Below are 26,640 nucleotides of genomic sequence, written 5' to 3'. Positions count from 1 at the left end.
ATCTCTGTCCCTGGCTTTTAATATGGGAAACGCGCTTTTGCAGAGGCACTTTACTTACTGAGTCAGCTCCCTAGCCCTCTCTTCTTTCTTTCTTTCCTTCTTTTTTTTTCTTTCTTTCTTCCTTCCTTCCTTCCTTCCTTCCTTCCTTCCTTCCTTCCTTTCTCTCTCTCTCTTTCTCTCTCTCTCTCTTTCTTTCATTTTTTTTTTTTTTAAAAATCAAAACTCTAGCCGGGCGTGGTGGCGCACGCCTTTAATCCCAGCACTTGGGAGGCAGAGGCAGGCGGATCTCTGTGAGTTCGAGACCAGCCTGGTCTACAAGAGCTAGTTCCAGGACAGGCTCCAAAACCACAGAGAAACCCTGTCTCGAAAAACCAAAAAAAAAAAAAAAAAAAAAAAAATCAAAACTCTACCCCATGCTGAGTGACCTCCATCCCCACCCCAACTCCCATAGGACTGCCTCTGTGATTAATGCATACTGGTTCCTGGCCGGATGTCTGACATGTCGATGAGGGGTCCTGTGCTCTGGATGAGGGCTGGATGGTGCAGAGAGACACCAGTACAGAAGCTCTGTGGGTTGACCGCTTGGCTGAACTCAGCGTCGGTTACAGGGATGGTGGCCTTGTCATCTCCTAAAGGGAGAAAGAAATCACCTGAAGTCCTCCTCCAGTTTTTCTTTGTCTTTATCCAGTGCTGAATACCAGATCCAGAGAGGCCAACAGCTCTCTCCATTGGCCCTTGAGAAGAGCTGCAGTGAATTCCGGGGTGGCTGAGTGGGCGGGACTGCAGCTTGAACCCTGGCATGCCATGGGGCTTGCATTGACCTCTATGGTATGGGTTGTGGCTTTGGGGGAAGCACACCTAGAACAGGTCACTCACCCAGCTGCTTGATGCCCTCCTTGTCCTCAATGAGCAGCTGGACCCTGGGGATGTCAATGTGGAGCCGTGGACCCTGGGGTGGCCCTTTCACAGGGGTGTCAAAGCTTCGATTGTTCTTGCTGTAGAGGAAGGAAAGGAAATGGGTGACTCAGGAGCCAAAGAAGGTTGGGGCAAGGGACTTTTCAGAGCAAAGGGACATTAGACACCTCTTTGGGTGGTTCTAATAATAAGGGAATTGAGGGATCAGGATGGGGGGGATCAGGGGGAGGGGAGCAAGGAGAAAGCAGCTAAATGACACTGACCTTATCAGCATTTCTGCCAAACTCTTTGCATCTGCAAAACAGTAGAGAGAAGTAGCTGGGTGAGAATGGAGTTCAAGCAGGATGGAAAGAGCCATGTGATGAAGAGGGACAGTGTCTAAAATGGCAATGGTCTACAGAGTGGAAGGAGCAAGGTAAAGACCCACAAGGCAGCAATGATAAGATTTCATTATTACCAGTTTGGTGTTGGCTTAGGTCTGGTTCCTCTTTCTTAGACCCCCCGCCCCAGATCCTCCCTGGCCCCATCTAATAAAGAGCTCTTCCTATGCCTAGACTGAACAAGTTATCTCTCTATAGAGAATGAGGCTTTGAATCTCACTGGGACTCTTAGGTGATGATACTGGGGGAGAGGGGAATCAAAAGGTCTATCTAATGTATCAGAGCACAGAAGCTAAAGATGATCTGTCAAAGTGGAGATAGTGGTACACCTGCATCCAACCATCCATCTACCTAACTGTCCAGCCAACCCTTCACCCAGCCATCAAACAAAGGATAACCAGCCTACAGTTTACAACCCTAGTGAAGCTAGAATCCTCCTCCAGAAACAGATGGAAGCTGATGCAGTGGGAGAACTGGGATTGGAAAACAAATAAAATTAAAAAAGAAAGCAAAAAAGAAAAAAATATTTATCCATCTATCCATCTATCCATCCACTGATCCAACTATCTGTGCTTCCAACTATTTTTTTTTTGTTTTTTGAGACACGCATAAATTCTGAACTGTTCTCAAATTTGAACTTCCTTTGAAGCTGAGGATAATCTTAAATTTCTGATCCTCCTGCCCTAGCCTCCCAAGTGCTAGGTTTTACTGGTGTATACTATCATGCCTAGCTTCTGCAAACCCCAGCGCACATGCATACAAGGTAAGCATTCTTCCCACTGATCTGTAGCCCCAGGATCCTCATCTAATTATTTAACCATCTACCCAAACAGCACTCCAACTATTGACCCATCTATGCAACAATGCATTCAATATCCAACCATCTTTCCATTTATACATCCAACTAGCCACACCACTATGCAACCACCCACCCAACCATTTATATAATTATCTCACCATCTAGCTATTCTTTTATCCAACTATATGGATGGGTATACCATGAATCAAATCGTTACCTGTTATCTATCAAAATACCCATCCTCCTGTCCACCAACCCAATCAACCATTTATGTATCCAAAATGTCATCAAACCATTTATCTATCCATTCTTGTATTTAGACATCTTTCTATCAACCATATATTCAATCATCCATTTAAATGTTCAGTCATTCATCCAACTATTTAAGGACTCATTCACACAGCTATTCACTGAATGATCCATTCTTCCCTCCGCTCTAGTCCCAAATGTCATGGAGAGGTTAGTAATTTCCTCTTCCGTGCTACTGTTATCTCCAGGCTTCTCCCATTAAACAGAGAACTCTACAAGAATATGGCTTGCCACTTCTTCACCCTACATCTCTATCCTTCAATAGTATCTGCTGTGCATCAGACTCAAATATTTTTCCACGGAGTGAGCAAGCATATGAAGTAGCTAGTAGGTGCTAGATACTGTACTAGATCCTGGGACAATCAAGAAACACCAGATTCATTTATGCCAGGCTATGGTGTTAAGTGCTGAAAGGGGACAATATCCAAAATATTTCACATTTGGCACAGCATGTAAACTTCCTGGCCAGGAATTGAACAGAGTTTTAGAGAGATGTGTTTGCTAATGACATGGAACTATTTGCATATGTTAATAACCATATGTTAATAACCAGTGTGGCTTTACCTGTGTGGACCTGTATAAACGTCAGCCCTAGTTGGTGCAGGCACAAAATCCTGGGGCTATAAAAGGAGAAAGCTATGAACAACTAAGATGATTTAAGAAGGTTTAAGTGGCAGGTCTTCCTTTGAGGGCACACATGCTCTGGTCTCCTGCCCAGGTTCTTCTGTGGTCCACTGAAGGGTGGCCAGTATGACTGGGAGTCACCACCTCTCTCCCTGGAAGCCGATAGAAAAGCCCCTCACCTCGGAGCCTCTTCAGCCGTTTCTCCTTCCTCTTCTTCCGTACAACAAAGAGCAGGGCCACCCCTAGGGTGGCCAGGATGACAGGGCACCCAATGGTGAACAGCTTCTTTACATCATCCCCTTCACCTTGAGCAGACTTGATGGGCGGGATGGTGCCTGAGTGGGCGAAAGAAAAGATCAGGGGGTGCTGTGAGCTGACAGAGTCCCATGTGTGGGGAAGCCTGTTGTCCTTGGTCTCTTGACCCCCCACCTCCCAGTCCAGAGCTGTAGCCCTCCCCTCTGCTTCCCTGAATCAGATTCAGGACAATGTCCCATCAGGACAGCCAGGAGCAGTTATGTAGCTTTTATGTTTTATTAATGACTTTCTGGTTCTGTTCTAGAATTTTTCTGATCCTCTCTCAGGATTATTATTTTTTCTGCATGGTGAGGTTTAATGTATAATCCTAGGGTATGGGGGGGGAGTTGGGGGGTGGGAGGTAGGAGGTGCTGATGGGATTACATCCCACATCCATTGGGTATTGGGGGAACAAAACAAGGAGATCAGTCAGGAGAAGTCGTAGAGTAGGGGTAGATCTTGTTGAAGATCCTTCTCCTGATGAAGAGTAACACCTTCATCTCCCCACCATCTCACTCTGGCTCTGTTACTCCCTCATGAAGTAGATATCAGTTAGGTGCTCACCTATGCTCTTGTATATATTTCCCAGACTTCCTAGCAGTTAGCTTAGGGTCACGTGATTATTTCAAACAACAGAGGGTGAAAAAGAAGTGATTTTTTTCCTAACTAGAGCAAAGACCTGGGTTTTGTCCCCAGCACACACATGAACACATGCATGTCCCTTGAAGGCAGTTAAGAATTAATGTGCCTTTTTTCTTGGGGAAAGGGCCATGTTCAAGGTGGTGTAGCTAAGAGGTGGTAGCCAACCAGCTCTCTCAGGACTTTATCAGAACAAGAGACTCTTCACTGGGTGGAGGAGGCACCAGCCTCTTGGTATTCGTTACTGCAGAACAGGCTGACTATCTTGCCCAGTACACTCTGCTAGCAGAGTCCTCAGAAGGCAGGGCCACACTTCCATCTTGGCTTATCTTTCCCACTCCACCTCTCTGAAGCAATGGACAGCAAGAACTGCAGCTTTAAAGACTCCTCTGCCTCTCAGGCCTGGCCACCAGTATATCTGCCCACTACCCACTGGCTACCGATCTGCTGGTCTCTCTGTCTTGCTCCGTAGCCCTCTACCCTGGGTTTACTCCTGTCCGTTTCTATTTGTCCATCTCTTTAGGTCCTTGGAGCTGTCCCATCCCATCCTTTTCGACTCACTGCCATCGTAGTCCAGGGTGGCAAACTGGGCGGTCTCGTTGCCACAGCCAGCGCTGTTGCAAGCCCTCATGCGGAGCTCGTACCACGTGGCCTCTCGAAGCTCTGTCAGAAACACCTCTGTGGAGCTGTTGGCCCGGACGCCCTGCCAGGCCCAGGTGCCCTTGGGCCGGTACTCCAGGACAATGGTCGTAATGGGGCAGCCCCCATTGTTCCAGCCCTGCAGGTTAAGCCGAGCGTGTGTGGAGTTGATGTGGGTGAAGAGGTGTTGGTCTTTGCTGAAGGAGGGTTCTGGGGGACCAGGAGGGGAGAGATAGGTTAGGGGGAGCTAGAAAGAAGAGATCCTTCATCTATCTGAGATGGCTTTTCTTGGGGCAGCTGAGGTTGTAGCAGGGTACCCTAGGAGTGGGGAAATGAGAGGAGGAAAGGCCCTAGAGTCGGGGGTCCCAGCATTGAAGGTGAGAGGTGGGAGGAAGGAAGAGTGCCAACCCTGGGACCCTCCTGGTAAGGAAGCAGAATCTCTTAATCAATCAGTCAATCAATCAATCAATCAATCAATCAATCAATCAAGTTTGACAAGGTCTTAGGTAGCCCAGGCTGGCCTCTAACTCTCTCTCTAGACAAAGATGATCTTGATTTTCTGATTTTCCTGCTTCCACCTCCATGAGCCAGGATTACAGTTTATGTGGAGGGGGACTGAACTGGGTGCTCGTGCCTGCCAGTTACCACCCCCACCCCGGTCCAGACCAGTTTCTCTTGGTGATGAGAGTATACCAAGATGCTGGTGATGGGAACAAGGCTGAGCCTCCTTCCTCTAGTCCCCTATGCTCTTGGTTCCTCTTCCCTGTGATAGCCATTCTCTGCCCACTGCTGTGGGCTCACCATCCCACCCGCTTCCCTCCTGAGCCCTGTTCCTCATTGCCACCCCCGGCCCAGCCTCACCCCGCCCGTGAGTCTTGGCCTCGATGATCTCGCTGATGCGCCCAGAGCCCACACTGTTCTTGGCTGCCAGCTTCACCTTGTACCACGTGCCGCACTTGAGGCTGTCCAGCTTGAAGGAGCGCTCGCTGGAGCTTATGAACACATCCTTCCACTCCTCACTGTTATCCACTGAGTACTGCAGCACGAAGCCTGCAGGAGGGGTTGGCTCAAGTGGGCAAAGCAGAGAAGGGCTGGGCAGCAGAAACCCAGCCTGGACTCCAAAGGAGGGCATAGGGGAGGGCATATGCAAATGAGATGCAAAGCTGGAGGCCTTCTGGTCTAGTGCTGGGTGAGTTGGGTCCCTCCATAGCTCTGGCATTAGGATTAGAGAGCTGGCAGGCCTAAGATGCAGGGAGTGTGACCAGCAATGTCCCCATTTGGGAAGAGCTTTCCTGAAATACGCTCTTAGCCCCACCTCAGACGATGGAACCCTGAGCTGCATCCTTACAAGATCTCTGCTGAGTCACAAACACTCTTATTTGAGAGGCACTGACGTCATGTTTGTCTGCTTTGAAAGACTGAGAAACCTAGGCCAGGAGAGGAAAACACTTTCATGTGCTCCGATCCCAGATGGAGGGGGTGGGAGTACTTTCCATGTGCACCCGAGTACCTCCTGTTGTGAATCACCCTCCTGATCTTCCCTTGGGATTACGAGACCAAGTATTAGAAATAGGTGAAGCTCTTCTCTTGCCCCGGGACTCCAGAATTTCCTCTCCTCCAGATCCAGACCCCTCCTTACCTCTGATAGAGCTGCCTCCATTGTCCCCTGGAATCCAGGTCAGAGTGATGGAGGAGGCAGAGGTTTTGGAGACAGTGAGGCGGGGCTGGTCCGGGGGAACTGTGAGAAAAAAACCACCAGTGATCAGTGGGAAAGGTAAATCCCGTGGCAACGATGGAGGTACTGAGGGCCATGACAGGAAGGGCTGGCCCTTCCATATCCCTTCCCGATACTCCTCCCTCCTCTCCTTTTCCCACCTTGGTTCCAGCAAGGTCTGCCTCCCAACACCCAGGGTTGGCTTTCTTGGTCATCCAGTCTCTTTAACAGGATGGAATTCCTGTCTCTGTTGCCACTTGAACCACTTGCCTTGCAGAGCCTCACCTTGCACCAGCAGGTTGACGATGATGGTATCAAAGCCACCAGTGTTGGTGGCTGTGCAGGTGTAATAGCCCGAGTCCTCAGCCTTCACAGCACGAAGCAGCAGCGTGCCATTTGTGTGGATGAGCCGGTGTCCATCCAAGGACGTGGGGATTGCTGAGTCTTCACTGCCAGACGAGGAGGGGGCATGGGTTATGGCATACACTCCCTGGGGCTGGGACCCTCGCCGCAGTGTGGGGGCAAATAGAAGAGGGGCAGGAGGAGGTTTCAGAGGATCTGGGGTTCCTGGGCCTTTGTTCAGGACTTCCCAAGAATTTCCAGTGATTCCCATGAAGTTTATCGATTGGGAGAGGGGCAAACTCATCTGAAGAGTGTCACATGCCCTGTAGAACTGCCACAGGGCAGAGGGATGACCAAGCAGCTTTCCAATGCACAGGAGCCATGCCACCCCTCCAGGGCCTGTCACATACCTGTCCTTGGTCCACTTCACAGCTGGGGCTGGGTCTCCCACGGAATTGCAAGGCAGCCGGACATCTTTCATCCAGGGTGTCGTTACAGTGCCTCCGAATGAGATGATCTTTGCTGGGGCTAGAGCAAGGAGAACATGAGGGTCACCTTGCTTTTTAACCCTTCCCATTTCCCTAGCGCCTTTCGCAGGGCTCCCCACATTAACAATGGCAAGTCAGGGGAGACTGTTTGAGAAACTGGTGGAGATGATCCTGTTACAAAATTGGACCACTGTGTCAGGGCTCAGGAGAAGAACAGACAGGACCTGGGGTCTGCTGGTTTCTGGGGAGATGGTGTGTGACAAGACCTCCCAGGATTCCAGGCCATTTAAGTGTGATGGTGTTCTAGCAGGGACAAGGCAAGTTGAATAGGAGAGGCTGTGTGTACATATGTACATATGTACTTATGTGAGTTTATATAAGAGTGCTGGAGGTGCAGTAGTGTTCAATTGGTCTACCTCATGAAATGCTTGTGTGCATATTGGAGTGTGTTGTATTTAATGCCCACAGGGGCAGGGTCAGACTTCTGCCAAGAGCTAAGGTCCTAGGACCTTGTCCTGGGAAGATGGCAGACTCTAAGCTCCTTCCCTTCCAAAGAAGGTGAAATCTGGAGACAGGGAAAGGTTGGTGGTGTCCTGAGGAGGATGAGGGGAAGTGAGGATGCTGGAATGGCTGTGTGTGAGGAGCGCGGACTCACAGCCACAAGGGACAGCACAGCACATCTCAACTGTCTTGGATGGTCAGACCGCACAGTCGGATAGATGGTTGATAGTAGCTCAAGGTTGCAGGTGTTAGCCCCTGGCTTACCACAGACCCTCAGTTGGACGCTTGCTGGCTCTGCCTTTGTGGCCAACAGGGGGGCTGCTCTCATCCCAGAGGATGGGGCTGGGTCAAGGCAGGCCAATACTGAGACCCTAGCCTATAGAATCAAGTGAGCGTGAACTTGACTTGGGAGGGATGGGACAGGGGAAGGGCCCAGGAGACAAAGACACTGGTAGACTTGATGTTCACTGGTGTTAGTTCTGATCCTGGGCCAAGATGAAAACGGCCATAGTTCCACTGTGTGACTGATCCTGGGGTTTGGGTTGGGGAGTTCCTACAGACCATGCCATCCCTTACGTCCAGATCAGAGACGGGCCAGGCCTGCCCTGAGATAGTCTTGTTCCCCGGTGGTGGATAAAAGAGCATTAACAGAGAGAAACTTCTGCCTGCTGTTTCTGGTTGCATCACGAGACTCTCTCTGGAGTCCCAAAGACCCCACATCCCGAGAAGCCCCTCTTCCAGGAGCTGAGTACTAAGACCAAGGTCTCAAGTTGGAGGAGACTTTGCATCCTAGACTCGGTGCCTCTGTGAGAATGGGCCGACTGTAGCCTGTTTTGTGACTTTCCTAGAGTCAGGGGGCAGCAGAGGCCTATTCTTTGGCCGATGCAGAAGGGAGACTAGTGGCCAGCTTCTCACAGCCACAGTCACAGGTAGCAGGGAGGGGACATAGCCCTGTTTGGAAAGAACCAGAATTCTGCAAATGAGCTTCTGGAAGTTTCTACCAACCCCTCCCCCAGGCCCAGACCTCTCACCCTTGCCAGCAGGCTCGATGGTGACCTTCTCGCTGCTGTTCCCCCTGCCTGCAGAGGTGACGGCGGCCACCCACAGCAGGTACTGCTGTCCCCGGTTTAGGTGGGCGATCCTATAGAAGAGCTGTTCTGGACTCGTCTCGTACTCGCTGGGAGCCTGTGGGGCAGAGGCAGAGCCACAGTATGAAACAGAAGCCAGGCCTTGGACCCCAGCCTGTCATTGTCCTCGGTGCCTTGGGCTGGGGCCAGGTCTCTGTCCAGCATGCTCTTTCCCAGCCTGAGAATGGCAGTGGACAGCATCTGTGCTGGGCTCAGCCCCGGGAGCTGATGGTGCCAGTCCCACAGCATTTCTGGGTCAGCCTCGGTTTACCTGTCTGAGTTCTAGAGGCTTCTGCAGCTGCAGGTATGGGTATTTTGAGTGAATGACGAGGGGCAGTCAGAGAAAGGAGGGTGAGGGGTCCCAGGAAAACCACATGCAAAGAAAGGTTCTGTGGAGAAGTCAAATGACTGCCTTGCCTCGCTAGGGCTGCAGCCAGCCCTGCAGCCTGTCCCCTGCTCAGCCACCTCCCAGCCTAATTACACTCTTTCCTTCCCAGGAAGGGGTAGAGTGGCAGCAGGGAGAGTCTTACTGGGCACACTTTATTAACGATTATTAGTGGTATAGATCACCATATATATTTGTAGGTTACATAAATCTATAACATTTTTTTTAACCAAATGACAGTTTTGACAAGTTGCCAACAAAACAATATCAGATCCCAGTGGTTTTACCAGTTGCTTTGATGAAAAGATTATGTTGCCTTGGAAACCAGAGGCTCAGATATTGAAATGAATTTGAGAAGGCGCTTTTGATAAGCGCTAGTTTGTAGACCTCCCGTCAGCCTCTTCCCTGGCATCGGCCGGATGGGGCTGACTTTCATTTTATTTTATTTTTTTGGCCAGCCTCAGGGAATGGGGGAAGAGGATAGTGCTAGGGCCCCTCTGAGATCAGGGCGCAAGTCCAAGGAGGGGGAACAGTCCCTGGAACAGATGGGGGCCCTGAGGCCAGAGAGAGCTAGTAATTAGTTATCTCCGCAGTCGTGAGCTCTTGTACACAGGCTCGTTTGCACATAGCTGTGTGGATGCACACATGTGCCGAGAGATGGATGCCACCGAGGGACATTCTTCATGGCCAGTGGGAAAGCTGAGGAGCCCAGCGACTTGTGACAGGAAAAAGGAAACCTCCTGTTTTGGATGCAGGTCCTCTGAAGGAAAATGTTGGGAGAAGGTTTGTGCACCTTCATGATGGGCACAGATCTCTTGGCAGCGTCTCGGGGTGTAATGCTGTGTCTAACCTTGAACACAATTCCTACTGGGGACAGGTGCAGAGACACTTTGAGCCCCTTAAGCTAGGGCACCTGGGGACTGGTACAGTTCATGCCAGTCCAGAACCGTAGGCGTGTGCGATGGCTTTAGTGTCTGCTGTTCTTACCAGGCCTGTAACCCATGTGGTGAGAGGCCCCCACCCCCACAGGGGCCTTAGTTCTTTTGCAAATTGGGAATCATACAGTCTTGCCTGCTCGGGGCTGTGCGTCACCCTCAGGCAAAGACTGCACAATTATTTGAAAATCAGAATGCAGTTCCTTGGGCTTGTTTCCTGTGGGTGTAGAGGTGTGTGTGTGTGTGTGTGTGCACATGTGTGCTTGTGTGTATACACTTGCATGTATGAATAGACGTTGGGTGCATGTGCTTGTGCATCACTGTGTACTTGCGAATACATTTGTGTTCACACAGGGCAGGAAGTTTGTCTTTCCCTTGAAGATCTTCTTGTGTTTTTTTTTGTGCGTGTTTGAGTCTGTACACCTGCATGTCTGTGTATCTGCGTTTGTGTGGGAGGTCAGAAGCCAATACTTGATATTTTTTTCTCAGAAGTGATTCACGTTTTTATTTGCCTGTGTTTTGTTTTCTCTCTCACTCTCTCACAGGGTCTGTCATCGGGACCTCGAACTCACAGAGATCTGCTTGCCTCGGCCTCCTGAGGGCTAAACTTGTGTTTCTTGTGTGAATAGCAGGAGGTGCTTTATCCTCTGAGCCATCTCCCCAAGCCCTGGCTTTTGTGTTTAGAGACAGGGTTACACTCTCTAGCCTGGAACACAGGTTACACAGACAGGCCTGGAACCATGATGGAGTCAAAGTAGGCCTCGAATTGATGGTGAACTTCCAGTCTCAGCCTCCCCTGAGCTAGGACTATAAGTATTGAACCTCCATATCTAGAGACATATCAGCATCTTACCAAGATTCCAGTACCTTCCCTTTAATTTGGTTTCTCTACAAATCCCTTGAAATTATTTTAAAACCATACTTTTGTATCTCCTAAGTAAGACTTGGTGGATAAGAAATTAAAGAAAGAAAAACCTGTGATACAAAAAACCCAACAGGCAAACAATTATATGTCTTTCTAATTATAGAGGCAAAAAACAAAAGTGAAAATGATTGATAAATTCAAATTCTCTAAAAAAAGAAATGTTATCATACATCAAGGCAAATTCAAAAGGCATGCATTGGTGGCTACTTGTAATTTATACAATAGAAAATTATTATTGACCTTAATATGTGAAGAGCACTTACAAATCAATAAGAAAAGTGCAAGCAACCCAAATAGCAAGAATGAATACAGGATATGAATTCAAAGTGACTCAGAGAGAAAGACAACCAATACACATTTGCAAGTGAGCAACCTAATAGCAATCAAAGAAAGAAAATTTAAAATAAGATGACTAAAGTCTAAGGGGCAAAAATGAAAACAAAGCCCACAGCAAATCTGAAATCAGTACAGGCTCAGGAGCCTGGGCACTCTGTTGCACATACATGTACCTTCAAGCTTCTGGAAAGTGACCTGTCCGCATGAGTGCAGAGTCGCTGTGACCCGGGAATGACACATGTCCCTGAATGCTTCACGAAGCAAGTTCATAGAAGTATTATTTATAAGGGCGAAAGTGGAGCGATACTTAGAGGTGGGAGGGAGACCTTGTGAAATATGTCATGTATAAGGACCACTCAAGACTGTGTGTTTGGACATCTGACAGGCTGGAGACGAAGCTCATTGGTAGACTGCTGTGTAGTGTGTACAACGTCTTGGTTCAGTCCATAGCCCTGCGTAAACTCTGTGTGTGTGTGTGTGTGTGTGTGAGTGTGTGTGTGTGCCACACGCATGTCATCCCAGCACTTGGGAGGTGGAAAAATCAAATGTTTTCTTCTTCTTCTTCTTCTTCTTCTTCTTCTTCTTCTTCTTCTTCTTCTTCTTCTTCTTCTTCTTCTTCTTCTTCTTCTTCTTCCTCTTCCTCTTCCTCTTCCTCTTCCTCTTCCTCTTCCTCTTCCTCTTCTTTTCTCCTTTTCCTTTTTTTGAGACAGGGTTTTTCTGTGTAGCCCTAGCTATTTTGGAACTCACTTTGTAGACCAGGCTGTCCTTAAACTCAGAGACCTACCTGCCTCTGCTCCTGAGTGCCGGGATTAAAGGCATCGTGGCACCAAAAATTTAAGATCTTGCTTAGAGCCTGGGATACATGAAATCCTGTCACCACCACCCCCTAAAAAACTGTCAAGAAAAAAAAAACTCCCATGACCCCCACAAAAGAATACAGAAAAGAACTCTCACAAATGATGTGGAAAATATTACATAACATGTAAACTTTTATTTTAATGCGATGTGAAGAACCCACTCCAATCCCATAATACACACGTAGACCAGAGATTGGAAGGCTAGGCTCTCCGTGGTGTAGCCTGCTTGCTGTGTCAGCACTTGGGAGCTGGAGGCAGGGAGACCAGAAGTCCAAAGTCTTTCTGGGCTACATAGAGAGTTTGAGGTCAGCCTAGGCTATGTGAGGAGGCCTTGTCTCAAAACTTCCTTCAAAAGCTGGAGGACTGTTATCAAAATACCATCAGTGCTCATGCTGAGGGAGCAAGCACAGTAACATATGCTTCCTTTTTTTACCCTTTTCTGCACTTTTGGAGTTTCTTATAGATTTATTTATTTATTTATGTGCATGGATGCGTGTGCCGTGCTGTGCTGTGTGCTTGGAGGTCATAGGACAGATTTCAGGAAACTGTCCTCCTTCACTGTGGGTCCTGGTAATCTAACCCAGGTTGCCAGGCTCTCACGGCAAGCCCTTTAACTCACTGTACCATCTCTCCGGCCCTATTACTTATTTGTTTTACGTATTTATCCATGTATTGTGCAAATGCAGGTGTGCACATGTAGAGATCAGGGGACAACTTGTAGACTAGAAGATGCTTCTCTCCATCCTTGGTTTCTGGGGACTGAGCTCAGCTTCTCAGGCTTGGTGGCAAGCACCTTTACCCGCTGAACCATCTCGTTGGCCCTGGCTATGATTTTTGTAAACAGGGAAACACAGACACTGTACGGAAGTTTTTGGTAGAGTTGCACCCTGTCCGATGCAGTTTTAACTGCTCCCAGCCATTCACTGTGAGGTGTGTATCTGTGTGCACGTGTTCAAAGGCACACACCGAGAGTATAAGCACATTGAGTCTCATGACTGTCTGCGTCTAAGGCCACGATGACACCATGATCTCATGGTCTCACATGTCTCTGCATGTGAGCATGCCCTCTTCTCTAGCACCCTAACCAGAACTCCTCTTGTACACGAGTGGTAACACAGTCACTTGGCGTGTGGACTGTACTGTGCAGAGTGATAGTGACTTTCCCTGGGGACCTCACGGAGCTCAGCACATCTTCCTTCCCTCACTCCCCTGTCTCCCCATGTACTTGAAGTGATGCTCTCATTACTCTATGTAGACCTTGTGTGATATACCCGTGTGGAATATCATATATGATATACCCTGAAAGAGGCGGTTCTTATAGCTCAGGACACAAAGAGGCTGGAACAAGGATCTCTGCTGCATTTGGGATCGCGAATGTCCCGTGTGTTGAAGGCTTGGTGCCCACCCTGTGGTACTATTGGAAGAATATGAAACTTTTAAGAGGTGGGACCCAGTTGGAGGGAGTTAAGTCTTTGGGAGCATGTCTTCACTGTCTCTCATCTTTGAGATAGGTCTTGCTATTTAGACTAGAATGAATGTCTCTCCTTTGCCTCCCAGTCATGTGCACCTGTGGTAGTTTGAGTGTGATTGGCTCCCACAATCTCAAAGGGAGTGGCACTATTAGGAGGCGTGGCTTTGCTGGAGTGGGTGTGACCTTATTGGAGGAAGCCTGTCACTGTAAGGGAGGACTTTGAGATTTCCTGCACTCAGGATAAAGCCCAGGCCCTAGTCAGAGATGTTCTCACTCCTATACGTTCCCGCCTTGCCTAGCTCCACAGTGTGGCAGTCATCTGAAGTAGGGCCCCAGCAGTGCCTCCAAACCTGGAGGATCCTGACGAAAGGCCACGTATACCCAGAGTCCACAGGCCAGCCAGTCCCTGGGAGTGCCTGGGGTCAGAAGAGCAAAGCTGCGAGAACCCCCCCCCCATCTACTTGGCTGTGACCCACAGGATTCAAGAGGGGCTCTAAAGTTGTGACAAGCTTGCTGCCTCTTCAGTAGAAGCCTGGCCCGTGATTTGGGATAGGTGTACGCGTCATGGTGTGTGTGTGTGTGTGTGTGTGTGTGTGTGTATGGTGTCAAAAAGCAACTTGCAACTTGCAAAAGTAGGTTATCTTCGAGTGTGTGGGTCCCAGGGCTTAGACTCAGGTCTTTGAATTTAACCACAGATGTGGTTAAACCCAGTGAGACATCTTGTCCAGTGCCCATTCTGAACTATGATCCACAGGGAAGTATAGACAGAGAAAGCTCCATGGTTTGAACTGAAAGCTGACGGATGCATTGTCCCTAAAAGATCTGCTCCCTGTCTCTCTCACTACTTACCGGTTGGCCGGACCCGGGGCTGGAACAGAAGATGGTGTACTTGCGGATCACCCCATTGGGCTTGGTTGGAGGCAGCCAGGAAACGACCACACTGCTAGCTGATGAAGGGACAGCTTTGATGCCAGCAGGGGGACCTGGAACTGAGCAGGGAGAAGACCTGGTTAGTCTAGAGAAGACGGAGCTCAGACTTGGGTAACAGTGATGGAGGGGGAGAGTGGGTGAATCTGGGAGAACTCGTTAGAGGGGGGCCCAGAGATGTGGGCTAGAGCAGGAGGGCCCAGCATGGCTTACTGGCAGGAGGGCAGGGTGAGTGTTTGACCAGGCAAGACATAGGCAGACCAGAGAGAAGCGGAACACAGGAAGCATGCATCTGTTTCCTCTGTCCTTAATCCTTGTAGGCCGGTGCCCTTACTAATGATATGCTGTGCTTAGGATGCCACCCCACGGACACTGGTTAACTTGCTCTTTCAGGCCTGTGAGTTCCTTTAGGTTGGGCCCACAAAGTGCTTTCTGCTGTGGGCCCAGTGTTGTCGTGTGCACTAGTGAGGCCCTTTCTGTTTTCTGGGTAGTCTACCTGGCAAGTGAACTCAGAAATTCACTCAAAAGGCTCATATAGACTCTTTGCTGCTTCTCCAGAGTAACAGGAAGCCTGGGAGAATGGCAGCTTTATGTCTCAGTCACACTTCCCATCTCTCTCTCCCCACCTTATCTACTGTTCTCTTCCCACCCCCGCCCGCCATGTTTATTACTTTAGGGGCAGCAATTGTATCCTATTCGATTCTTCTTTTTTTTTTTTTTAGACAGGGTTTCTTTGTGTAACAGCTCTGGATGTCCTGGAACTTGCTTTGTAGACCAGGCTGGCCTCCAACTCACAGAGATCCACCTGCCTCTGCCTACTGAGTGCTGGAATTACAGGCATGCACCACCACTGCCCAGCCCTGTTCAATTCTTACCTTCCTTTCCCTTAGCCTCATTGACCCTATCCACGTGGAGATAAGAATCCCACTAAAGGGTTATGGTGAGAATTACTGTTAAGTAAAATAAAGCCCCCAGGACAGTGGTAGTGCATGGGAGATGCTCAAGAGATGGCAGGAGTCACTATTTTTATCTTCTCTCTGCCAGCGAGCTGGGGTGATTTCTTCTCCTTAGGAAGTGGTCAATGGTTTGGGACCAACTAAAGTGATGCTCTTCAGGGGCAGCATTCAACCAGGGTGGATCCTAGAGGCCGAGAGCCAACCTTGGCTTCACCCTCCTGGCCTGTTGTATCTTGAGTTGCAAGGGCATATGGATGTCTGTAGGGTAAGTGAGGTTGTCTTTGCACATTTTCTGCCTGTTACCAAGAGAGCTGTGTTCAATTCACAATTGTGCATTTTTCTATCTTTCCATATGTCTGTCTATCCATCTATCATTTATTTCTATTTATTATCTATCTGTTTCTCTGTTATCTATCTACTATCATTTATGTATGTGTGCATGCATGCATGTATGTATATATCTACTTGTCATCTGTCCATCTACAATCTCTCTCTCCCTATTTATCTATGATATCTATTTATCCATCTGTCCGTCCATCCATCCATCCATCCATCCATCCATCCATCCATCCATCCATCCATCCATCCATCCATCCACCCATCCATCCACGTATCTATGATATCTATCTATCTATCTATCTATCTATCTATCTATCTATCTATCTATCTATCTATCTATCTATCTATCTATCTATCATCTCTCTATTATCTACCTATCTATCTGGTTTTTTTTGAGACAAAATCTCACTAGTTGACCTTGAATTCATGATTCCCCTGCCTCGGCCTTCCAGGTGCTAGGACTTCAGATGTGTGCCATCGTGTTTGGCTTGTTTGAATGTGCTTTGAAGTTATATTAGGCCATACAAACTCGGAGTTTCCTCTGCCTAACACTTGTAGCCATGTGTCCTTCTTTTATCTCCTAGGTCTGATATTAAAATTCCAGTTTTGGACACGTGGAGTGTTATACATTTTGTTTTCCTATCCTTTTATTTTGAATTTTTTCTACGCATTTTTATCTTGCGTGCGTGCACATGCACACATGCCATGGTTCACGTGGAGAGGTCATGTGTCCTCCTCACCTTGCACCTTGTCTCCTGTCTTTTCACCACCGCACAAGCCAAGAGAGCAGGCCCACCAGCTTCCGGCTTCTCCTGCGTTTGTATCCCATCTCACCACAGGAGCTCTGGGACTGTGGGTGAGCTGCTTCAGATGGGTTGTGCGGATTCAAACTTAGTCTTCAGTCTTGCTTGGCAAGCATTTTACTCAGCAAGCCGTCTTTCCATCCCCCTCTACACATCCTCACACTTTCGATGCTGTCTGCACAGTATGAATTTAGGTTTCGTTACTACTAGCCCGTCTGACAGGCTTTATCTTCTAATTGGAGGGCTTACTCAGTGTATCTTTAAGGCAACAGCTGGTAGATTTGTGTTTAAACTCACCCTCATATAAATACTTCCTGCTTGTTTCCCTTCCTGTGTTTTTCTTTTCTTTGCTTTTTTGACTTCTTTTGAATTAAGTGTTCTGAAAATTACACTGCTTGGGTTGGAGAGATGGCTCAGTGGTCTAGAGCACTTCCTGCTCTCGTAGAGGACCAGTACCCCGTGGTGTCTCACAGCCATTCATAACTCCAATTCCAGATGATCCAACGCCCTCTGCAGACCTCTGGGGGCCCCAGAAGTGCACATGGTGCACATATATACAGACAGGCAAAATATTCATGTACATATAATAAAATAAATTTTAAAAAGGAAATTGTATTTCCTACTAGTTTGATAATTGCATAGCATTGCATTGTTTTCAGTGGTTATTAAAACAGATTCCAACATGAATTTTTTTTTAGATAGGGTCTCACTTCTTTAACCCAGACTGGTCTCAAATTTAGGTTCCTCCCTCTCAGGCTCCCAAGTGGTTTCCAGGGTTTCCAGGCATGAGATTACAGATATGGAACACCACATGTGATCATTAAGTGAGTCTTAATGGTCTTAGTTATCAAAGTTCAGTATGATCTGGCACTTTTCTTCTCAGACAATGCAAAGACATCAGAGATTTCACAGACCTCTCCCACTTTGTACGTCACCGTTGGGTATCTCGGTTCTGTATATACATCATCATTATGATCGTGTTATGCAGTCAGTATTAATTTAGGTTGACCCATATGTTCATCACTTAATTGCTTTGTTTTCCTGCTGCATCACTGAGCTTCCATCTGGGATCATTTTCCTTCTAGGTAAACAACAATACCTTTGACTATTTCTCTAGGGCAAGTACGTTGGTAATAAATTCTTTCAGCCACTGTTTGAATGAAGATGTCTTTTTTTTTTTTTAACATTTTGTTACTTTTTCAGATTTCTTTCTTTCATTTTATGTGTATGAGTGTTTGGCATGCCTGTGTATGTATAGCACGAGCATGCCTGTTCACAGTGGAAGTGAGAAGAAGGCATGCGATCCTCTGGAACTGGAGTTACAGATGTTGTGAGCCATGATGTGGGGTTTGAGACCCAAACCCAGGTCCTCTGCTAGAGCAAAGGAACTCCTAACTGTTGAGCCCTGTCTCCAGTCATCTGAATGCATGTCTTCATTTCATTTTAATCTTGAGGCATAGACTATGCGGATCATCACAGCTCAGAGCGATTTCCTTACATATAACCAATCCCTTTTTTAAAACTTGTTTTCGGCTTCCACCATTTCTGACAAGTTGACTGAAAACCTTATCATTGCTTCTTTTCAGATTTTATTCCTCCTGGCGTCTTCTAAGATTCATTCATTCATTCATTCATTCATTCATTCATTCATTCCTCTCTCCCTCCTCACTCTCTTCTCCTGTTTTACTATACTGTTTTTAGATGTGTATTTTCTTTATGTTGCCATCTACAGAGTTAGAACATCTTAACTTTTTGGGGAGGATTTTACAAGACAGGGTTTCTCTGTAGCTTTGGAGCCTGTCCTGGAACCAGCTCTTGTAGACCAGATTGGTCTTGAACTCACAGAGATCCGCCTGCCTCTGCCTCCCGAGTGGTGGGATTAAAGGCGTGCGCCACCACTGCTTGGCTGAATGGGCTCGATTTTGTGGCTTGATAGTACTTATCATCTTTAAGGCATTTTCAGAATATTATCTTCTGCTTAGTTCTCTTTCTCCTTTTCTCTGGGATGAATTCCACATTCTATATCCTTGATACTCAGAATAGTCCATCAACCAGCATGGACATCAAGAGCGTTTTGGACCCTGGGAAATCTCGGGTTCTACCTTCGACCTATCGAATCAGAATCTGGATTTTAACAGGACTCCTAATTGACATATATGCATATTAAAGCTTAAAGATAATTCATTAGACATAATTTTTCTATGCATCTTTCTTGTTCATTTTTTACTTTTTAGTGAAGTGGTTCTCAACCTTCCTAGTGCTGTGACCCTTTAATTGTAATTTTGCTGTAATTATGTAGTTATGAGTTAAATTGTAATGTAAATATCTGTTTTTTTTTTTGATGGACTTTGGGGTTGCGGTCTCTCTCTGCTTCATCTGGTTGTTTTCTTTTGCCTTATCTTCCAATTTAAAATTTATCTCTTTAGCTGTGTCTATTGTACTTTTAAACTCAGTAGCTGAGTTCTTTTTTTTTTTTTTTTGACATAATTTTTCAGTGTAACAGCCCTGGATGTCCTGGAACTCACTTTGTAGATCAGACTGGCCTCAAACTCACAGCGATCTGCCTCCCTTGCCTCCCAAGTGCTGGGATTAAAGGCATAAGCTACCATTGCCCAGCTAGTGACTGAGTTCTTAATTTTGGCTTTAGTTTAATTTTTTCCATTTGATAGTTTCATTCTAATTTTCAGTCTTTCCAAGCATAATTACCATAGAGCCCATGTTTGGTTATTTCAATTGCGAAAATTATATATTTCCTTTGTATACTTTCCTTGATGGCGTTTGTTTATTTGTTGATTCTGACCCACTAATTTTTATTGTATCCCAGACACAATGCTTGCTAAACTGTACCAGTAACGTGAAAACTCAGGTGGTAACCATCTCCCCAAAGAGAAGATACATCCTGGACACTAGCAGCTTGGGGTCACTTCAATCCAGACTATAGGCCTGAGAAGAGAATTCACAATTATGTGCACTTGGCTCATGCTTACTCTTGGACTTCAAGGGCTGTTTGTCCTTCAAGGTTTTGACTGAAGGAGAATGGGGCTCACCAAATAGATTTCAACTTATTTGTGTTCCTTCAGTGCTATTCAGTGTCTTGCTCGCTGTCTCAAGATTCAGAAACTGTCCTTCCAGGAAAGGGCTGCTCCACATCAGGCTCCTTCTTGAGTCCTGATTTTCCCTGGGGTCCTGGCCCAGCAATTCACTCTCCTGTCGACAGTATGATATCCTTTAGGCAGGAATCTTTAAAGGAAATCATTAGGTTCCTAGTTACCTTCAGCAGGGAAGGTAGGGGTGAATCTCCTGGCCCATGGCTCCTCTCAACTCACCTCCTCCTCTTCATCAGCTGCCGGCCCAGATTTGCATAGGCTTCTTGCACTGTCTTTACTCACTGCACCCAACAAGGTTTATCTTTCCAGAATGGCTCTAGTCCTGCTCCTTCCTCTGCTAGAGGCCTTTAAAAAAAGTCTAGTATGCAGCTTGGCTTGGCTTTGGTTTCCACAGGGAAGGTGAAACTTGGACAAAAGTCTTTGTAAAGACTGAGTCCAACCAAGACAGCCCGAAACCAAGCCCAGACTGAGTTCTGCCCTTGGTAAGTGTATGTGACTTCTATGTTTGCATTTTTATCTTCTTTCTTTGTGAAAATTGCTTTGTTTATTTACTTTTTGTTCTATGTGTATGAATGTTTTGCCTGTGTGGATGTACGTACACCGTGTGTGTAGTGCCTGCAGAGGTCGGAAGAGATCATTGGATCTCCTGGAACTGGAATAACAGTTTTGAGCTGCCAAGTGGGTGCTGGGAACTGAATCTGGGTCCTCTGTAAGAGCAGCCCGTGCTTTTAACTGCTCAGCCATCTCTCTAGCCCCTTATTTCTTTTGTGCATGTTCATGTGTGCTAGTGTATGTGTGTGTGTACGTGAATGAGGAAGCCAGAGCACAAGCTTGGGGGTGTTCCTTAGGAAACATCTACCTTGGTTTTTGAGATTGGGTCTCTTACTGGGACCCAGAGCTTACCAATTAGGCTGAATTAGCTGACTAACGAGGCCCAGGAATCTGTCTGTCCTGCAGCTCTGACTTACGGGAGCATGCTACCACACCTGACTTCCTTCCTTCCTTCCTTCCTTCCTTCCTTCCTTCCTTCCTTCCTTCCTTCCTTCCTTCCTTCCTTCCTTCTCTTTTTTCTTCTTCGAGATAGGGTTTCTCTGTGGGACAGTACCAACTGTCCTGGAACTCACTCTGTAGACCAGGCTGGCCTTGAACTCACAAAGATCCACCTGCCTCTACCTCCCAAGTGCTGGGATTAAGGGCATGCACCACTACTGCCCGACCACACCTGGCTTTCTATGTGGGTTAAGGGGATCAAGTTTGAGTCTTTATGTTGTATGGCAAGCAGTTTTCAGAGTGCGCTATCTCCCCAGCTCCTTATTTTTTTCCCTATTCCTTTTGGTTGCTTCTAAAGGGTTTTAATTTCTTTTCCTTAGGAAAAATGTAAATCTTGAGGGTGTGGGTAGGTGAGGTCTTAATGCCTTCAGATTAAGACTCTTAGCCAGGAGTATACTTGTGTGGCCTGGTCCCAGGCTTTAAGATGGGGCCAGGCTGGGCACCAGTTCAGTTAATCCTCTACCCAAGAGCAGGTAGTTCTCCCTTGAGCCATCTCAGGAAGTCAAGACAGGGAAGTGTGATAGGAGGATTGGTGAATGCTGAGCTGCTTAGAGCTCTTGAGGTGGCAGCTGGTGGCAAGGCTGAAGGGAGGGGAGCTGGTTCCGCCCCTGTACTGGGAATGCATGAAATTCCCCCCCATCATTCACAACTCTAACCCTTCCAGAACCTCTGCCAAATATCTGGGTAGGCTCTAGATCCCAGGTCTCCTTATTCTTCAAAGAAACCCAGGCTGAGTAGGAAGGAAGCTAGGATACCAATGATGGCTACTGCTTACATGTTCCTACTGCGTTCCAGACATCCAGACACTTTACATGCCAACTGTGTTCCAGACACTTTACACACCCACTGCATTCCAGACACTTTACACACCCACTGTGTTCCAGACACTTTACACGCCTACTGCATTCCAGACACTTTACACGCCTACTGCATTCCAGACATTTTACATGCCTACTGCGTTCCAGACTCTTTAAACGTCTACTGAGTTCCAGACATGTTACATGCCTATTGTGTTCCAGACAGACACTTTACATGCCTACTGCATTCTAGACAGACACTTTATATGCCTACTGCGTTCCAGACACTTTACACGCCTACTGCGTTCCAGACTCTTTAAACGCCTACTGCGTTCCAGACATGTTACACGCCTACTGTGTTCCAGACACTCTTCACCCAAATGCAGCCTTTCTAAAGAGAGGGTACCTGGCCCAGGACATTCAGTTAAGAAACAACGCAGGGCCAGTGAGATGTCTAGGTAGATAAAGATACGTGCCGTACAAGCCTGGCAATCTGAATTTGATCACCAAAACCCAAGGCAGGACAGAAACAATTCCACCAAGTTGTCCTCTGACCTCCACACATGTGCCATGGCATGTATGTATATATGCACATACACATTATATACACACATAGAATAACAGCAAAGTTCGGGGCCGGGTGGGGTAAAAACTGCTGGCCAGAAGCAGGAACCCAGCGTTGTGTGCCAGGTCTGGTCCAGGCCATCTTCTACTTCAGTGGTCTCCCAGATCTGTGCAGTTCTGGGCCCCGTTGGAAGCTCAACCCTTCTCCCTACCTGTTCCTTCCATGGTCGATTCAGCTTCCAACCTCACTTATTTAGAGTACATTCTTGAGTTTGGCCTGAATTATCCTCAACAGAAGGAGAGCCTAGTGACCACAGTTCCACCTGGAGGCCTATCTCAGTTTTCCCCTGGTGAGTTCAAGGCCTGGACCACACTGGGGCTTTGGTGGCATGACCACCAAGTCCTTAACCGTGGTTGTACAAGGTGACTCTCCTGACTCCCACATCGAGCCCAACATCCATGCCTAGAGGAGACTGAGCTGTGTCTGTCCGGAGAGCAGACTCCTCTTAAGGAAGCCTTGAGGGCGGGACCGGGAGAAGAGTTGTCAGCCTGGTGACTTGGTGCTTCAGAGAGCAGAGTGTGGTAAGGGAGGAGGCAGCTGCTTAGCTGTTCCCACATCTGTCCCAGAGCATGTCAACAAGCTCCACAGTCAGAAATATTTGGTGGATAGCCCCCTCCTCCAAACCTCCCTCCAGGGGCTCAAAGGGACAGAAGGAAGAATGGTTCCCTGCTCTTGTGGCCCCAGGATAGGGGCTGGAAGCAAACAGCCTGGATGTGGGGTGTGCTCCTGGGAAGTTGGTTCCTGAGGGCAGAGAGGTAGGTCGTCCCTGGACTCACCATCTTCCTTGGTCTGGATATAGAGCACGCTGCTGCGCACACCATCCCCGGCCTGCGTGTAGGCTAGCACCTGGACACTGTAGTTGGTGAACTTCTCCATGCCCCGCAGCTCCACTCGCTCCCTTGTGGTGGTGACATTCTGCATCTCGCCCCACTCTGTGGAGACAGGCCTTTAGTCGTGAGGCTGATCCTGTCATGTTCCCTGCTCTCCTCCTAAGACTGGGCTCAGACCTCTACACTGTAGGGGTGAGGACTAGAGGGTCTTCTGCAAGGCAGCAGATCTGTCCCTAGGCCATGTCTCTTTTTAAGTGCCAAGTGCATACTGGCCTTGAACCCCAGTTGACCTTGTACCAACTTTTGCTTAAAGCTCTCTCTTTAAGATAAATCCATTTGTATCTCTCCCTGAAGCATGTACCCTCCTGCTACCCAACTCCCTCCTTCCTTAGCCCACTGGAGACCTATCATTCTGGCTCCACTGTGGAGCTTCTTGTAGATCCTAAAGAAATGTTCAGGGAAGGACAGGCATGGTGGTGCATGCCTTTAACCCCAGCCCTCAGGACACTGAGGAAGGAGGATCTCTGGGACTTTGAGCCTAGTCTGGGTTACACTAGCCAGGCTACATAATAAGATCCTGTCTAAAAATATAGTTTATGTCCAGTGTCCTTGGAGAGGGCCACAGAAGTAAAAAGGAAAATGAGCAGGGAGGGCTTCCGGTCCCCTGCTGAAACTATGTGGAAGACTGTCCCGGGCACAGTGCTGGGGACAGACTTCGTAGAACGAGAGACTGGAGCTCAACTCCCAGTGTCTCACTGGCAACCAGGTGTAGGCAAAGAGTTCAAGGCACTGGCCAGGTGGCAGTGCAGTGTGTAGGGCCCAGAGGGTGAGAACACCATGCTCAGACAGGATTCAGAGGCCTCCATATAGGAAGCAGGGCAGAACTATCTGGGGCACATGGAAAGACCTAGGAAGATGGCAGCTTCACTAACATCCCCGCAGGCTTTGGAGAATAGAGGTCAATGTCTTCTCTGAGGGCTGGGTTGGAAAGCTCATTGCCTTGGAAAAGAGAAAGCAAGTTCTGGAAGGAGCCTCACGCTAATACTGTGTAAGGGTCACATTTGTTTGTTTTTTGAGACAGGATCTCACAATGTAGCTCTGGCTGCCTCTGTCTCCCGAGTGCAGGGATTAAAGGCAAACACCACCACTGGGTGGCCCGGGATTTCTCCAGGTCCTTGGGAAACCTTCAGTGGTTGAGCCCTAAGACTGAGGCTTCTAAGTTTCCCTAGGAGAAAATGGATCAGGGATGTCTTTCCAGTAGTGTTTAGGTCGGGAGGGGAGGGAGGCAGCAGGAACTTGAAGAGGTGGCTGTGAGCCGCATCCCCAGGTCCTCTGGAAGGGAAGGTGCAGAAGCCTGGGAGGCAGAATGTTTGGAACTAGGCTACAAGCGTATCACAGGCTTCTGCTCCACTGAGGTGAGGAAAGCTTCTGTGTGCACAGCTGGGGATGCAGGCCGCTGGCTTTGCATCCTACAGAATTCCTGGTCACTAGAAGGCCTCTGTGCACACCACTAGGCATGAGATCGATGCATTTGTTGGTGTTCCACAGGCCTGTCTGCATCTGAAGCAAAGAAGGCACCCTGAAGGCATCTCTTCCACTTATCCCTCTCTGTCCTCGCTCTGTGAATTCTGTCCCGCCCCTCACATTGCTGTTCACACTGGACTTACACATCCTACTGCCCTTCTGGCTCCATCAGTTTGACCAAGGAGCAACTTCCCTAGGCTCGGATAAGCCTGCTTCCTCTCTCATCCCTCCAGGCCTAGATGATGACAGCTTCCTGCAGGTACTAATCCTGGCCATTCTCTCTCCTCCCCACCCCGCTAAAAGTAACCCTTCAACACACATGTGTGTGTGTGCCACCCGCTCCCTGCCTGATATAGCCATGAAGCCCTGATATGAGCATATCAGAATAGTAAATGTGCCTCAGTACCCCAATGACTCCTATGTATGTGATTGTCTAGGTGTGGCTGGTACCTACTGCCCCTCACCAGGGAGGTGACCATGTGCATGACCTCAACCCTCATCTGGCTCTGGTCCTAGGCTAACAAGGACCCAGGCAAGTGGACCCTCACTATCATATCACACTCTGTAGCCTCCATATGTGTGCAGAGGGGGCTGTGCTTGCCTTTGACATGCTGCTGGAAGCTTCTAAGTTCTAACCAAGCCTGGGGTGCATGCCAAGGAATGCAAGCCCATTAGCCTGGAACCAGCCGTTAACCCCAGAAGACTCACCCCCATCAACATAGAGTGACCAGAAGATGACCCGATAGCCTTTGAGGACACCGTTGAGGGTGCTTCGTGGGGGCTCCGACCAAGAGATGACAGCCACGTCAGAAGTGATGGACAGGGCTCGGACATTCTCTGGGGGTTGGCTGGGCACTGTAGAGGGTAGTGGGAAGCAACAGCTAGTCAGTCAGTTAGGGTATGAATGACAATATAACATATGTGTCTCATTCTGGGCCCAAGTTGCCTGATCATGGGGATGTAGAGTCAGACAAGCACAGGGACTGTCTGACTCGGAGGTCTCAGAGTTGGACTGCCATTCAAATCTTCTCTGATCTCCAGTCTCACCCTACCCCATCTCTTTGGGGGCAAGATGGCCCTGGTTTTGTTAGGTTCTGGAGAAGAGGATGAACTTGGGCATGGTCCAGCAACTGCTCAGTAGGCCACGACAGTCAAGAGAGTCCACAAGATGAGTGTGGTAACTTGGGAGACCAATCAAGTTCCAGAGTGGCTGTAACTCAGTCTCTAACAGAGGGCTAGACAGATGAATCTGAACCCAGGCCTGGCCTGGGGATTTCTGCATTTTGGGGTTAAGCTGAAGGGAAAGTGAAAAGGAAAGGGGATCTCAATGGATCCTGACTTAGGGTCCAAAAGTTCCCACAGAGATCTCTAAGACTCCTGGGCCCATTACTCCCTGTCCCGTCTCTATTTGGGAGCATGGTCAAACACCTGGGTGTCCTGAAACCACAGCGTGAGGCCAACTTGGGTGAACTATGTGCCCTTGACTCTGAGAGCTCCCTCTGTGACTTCTGAGTCTCCTAACTGTACAGTGAAAGCAAAACACCGGGGTTAACTCTGCTAAGAGTTTCAGCGGTGCTTTTTGCCGGCTTCCTAGGAGCCCAGGACAGAGGGAGAGAGTGAGCCCGCTCTGCTGTGAATGGGAGAAAGGAGGCAGAGGCTGGAGGGAAGGTAATTAGATCCCATTGCCCCACAAGAGGCAACTCTAATTTTTATGAGCGTTTAAATGATAATACATCATCCTAACGATCCTCTTTGAGAGTGATTATTGTTTCATATTACTTAGGTGTAAAAATATAAGCACCATGTAATTAGGGACCCAGTGTAATAAACTAATACAGATCGCCCGTTCGAACAAAATGAAGGTAATACAATTATGGAAAAGACACTCTTGCTAAGGCAGGGGCCCTTGAATACCCCAGGAGGAGTGCTAATATTGCCAGAAAACGATCAGGATCTGACAGGCTAACGAGGGCCTTAATTAAGTATGAAAAACTGCGGAGCA

At 48.0% G+C, this 26,640-nt stretch overlaps 1 protein-coding gene across 1 annotated transcript in view; it reads right to left on the bottom strand.

The window, feature by feature from the left end:
• The window catches only part of Dscaml1 (DS cell adhesion molecule like 1), a 325,942-nt gene that overhangs the window by 3,123 nt on the left and 296,179 nt on the right, over window positions 1-26,640 (bottom strand). Inside the window, exons 18-30 of the mRNA XM_057767042.1 lie at window positions 25,347-25,493; window positions 23,061-23,216; window positions 14,530-14,669; window positions 8,676-8,829; window positions 7,066-7,183; window positions 6,599-6,762; window positions 6,239-6,337; window positions 5,461-5,649; window positions 4,522-4,809; window positions 3,207-3,362; window positions 1,179-1,209; window positions 877-995; window positions 477-629 (exon numbers count right to left, since the gene is read on the bottom strand). Coding sequence (XP_057623025.1) covers window positions 477-629; window positions 877-995; window positions 1,179-1,209; window positions 3,207-3,362; window positions 4,522-4,809; window positions 5,461-5,649; window positions 6,239-6,337; window positions 6,599-6,762; window positions 7,066-7,183; window positions 8,676-8,829; window positions 14,530-14,669; window positions 23,061-23,216; window positions 25,347-25,493 — 1,914 coding nt within the window. The remainder of the gene's footprint in view (window positions 1-476; window positions 630-876; window positions 996-1,178; window positions 1,210-3,206; window positions 3,363-4,521; window positions 4,810-5,460; window positions 5,650-6,238; window positions 6,338-6,598; window positions 6,763-7,065; window positions 7,184-8,675; window positions 8,830-14,529; window positions 14,670-23,060; window positions 23,217-25,346; window positions 25,494-26,640) is intronic.

This window comes from Chionomys nivalis, chromosome 4 (genome assembly GCF_950005125.1).
Source record: "Chionomys nivalis chromosome 4, mChiNiv1.1, whole genome shotgun sequence".
NCBI lineage: Eukaryota > Metazoa > Chordata > Mammalia > Rodentia > Cricetidae > Chionomys > Chionomys nivalis.
The sequence above is the reverse complement of the archived record's forward strand: the minus strand, read 5'-3'. Positions and strand labels throughout refer to the sequence as shown.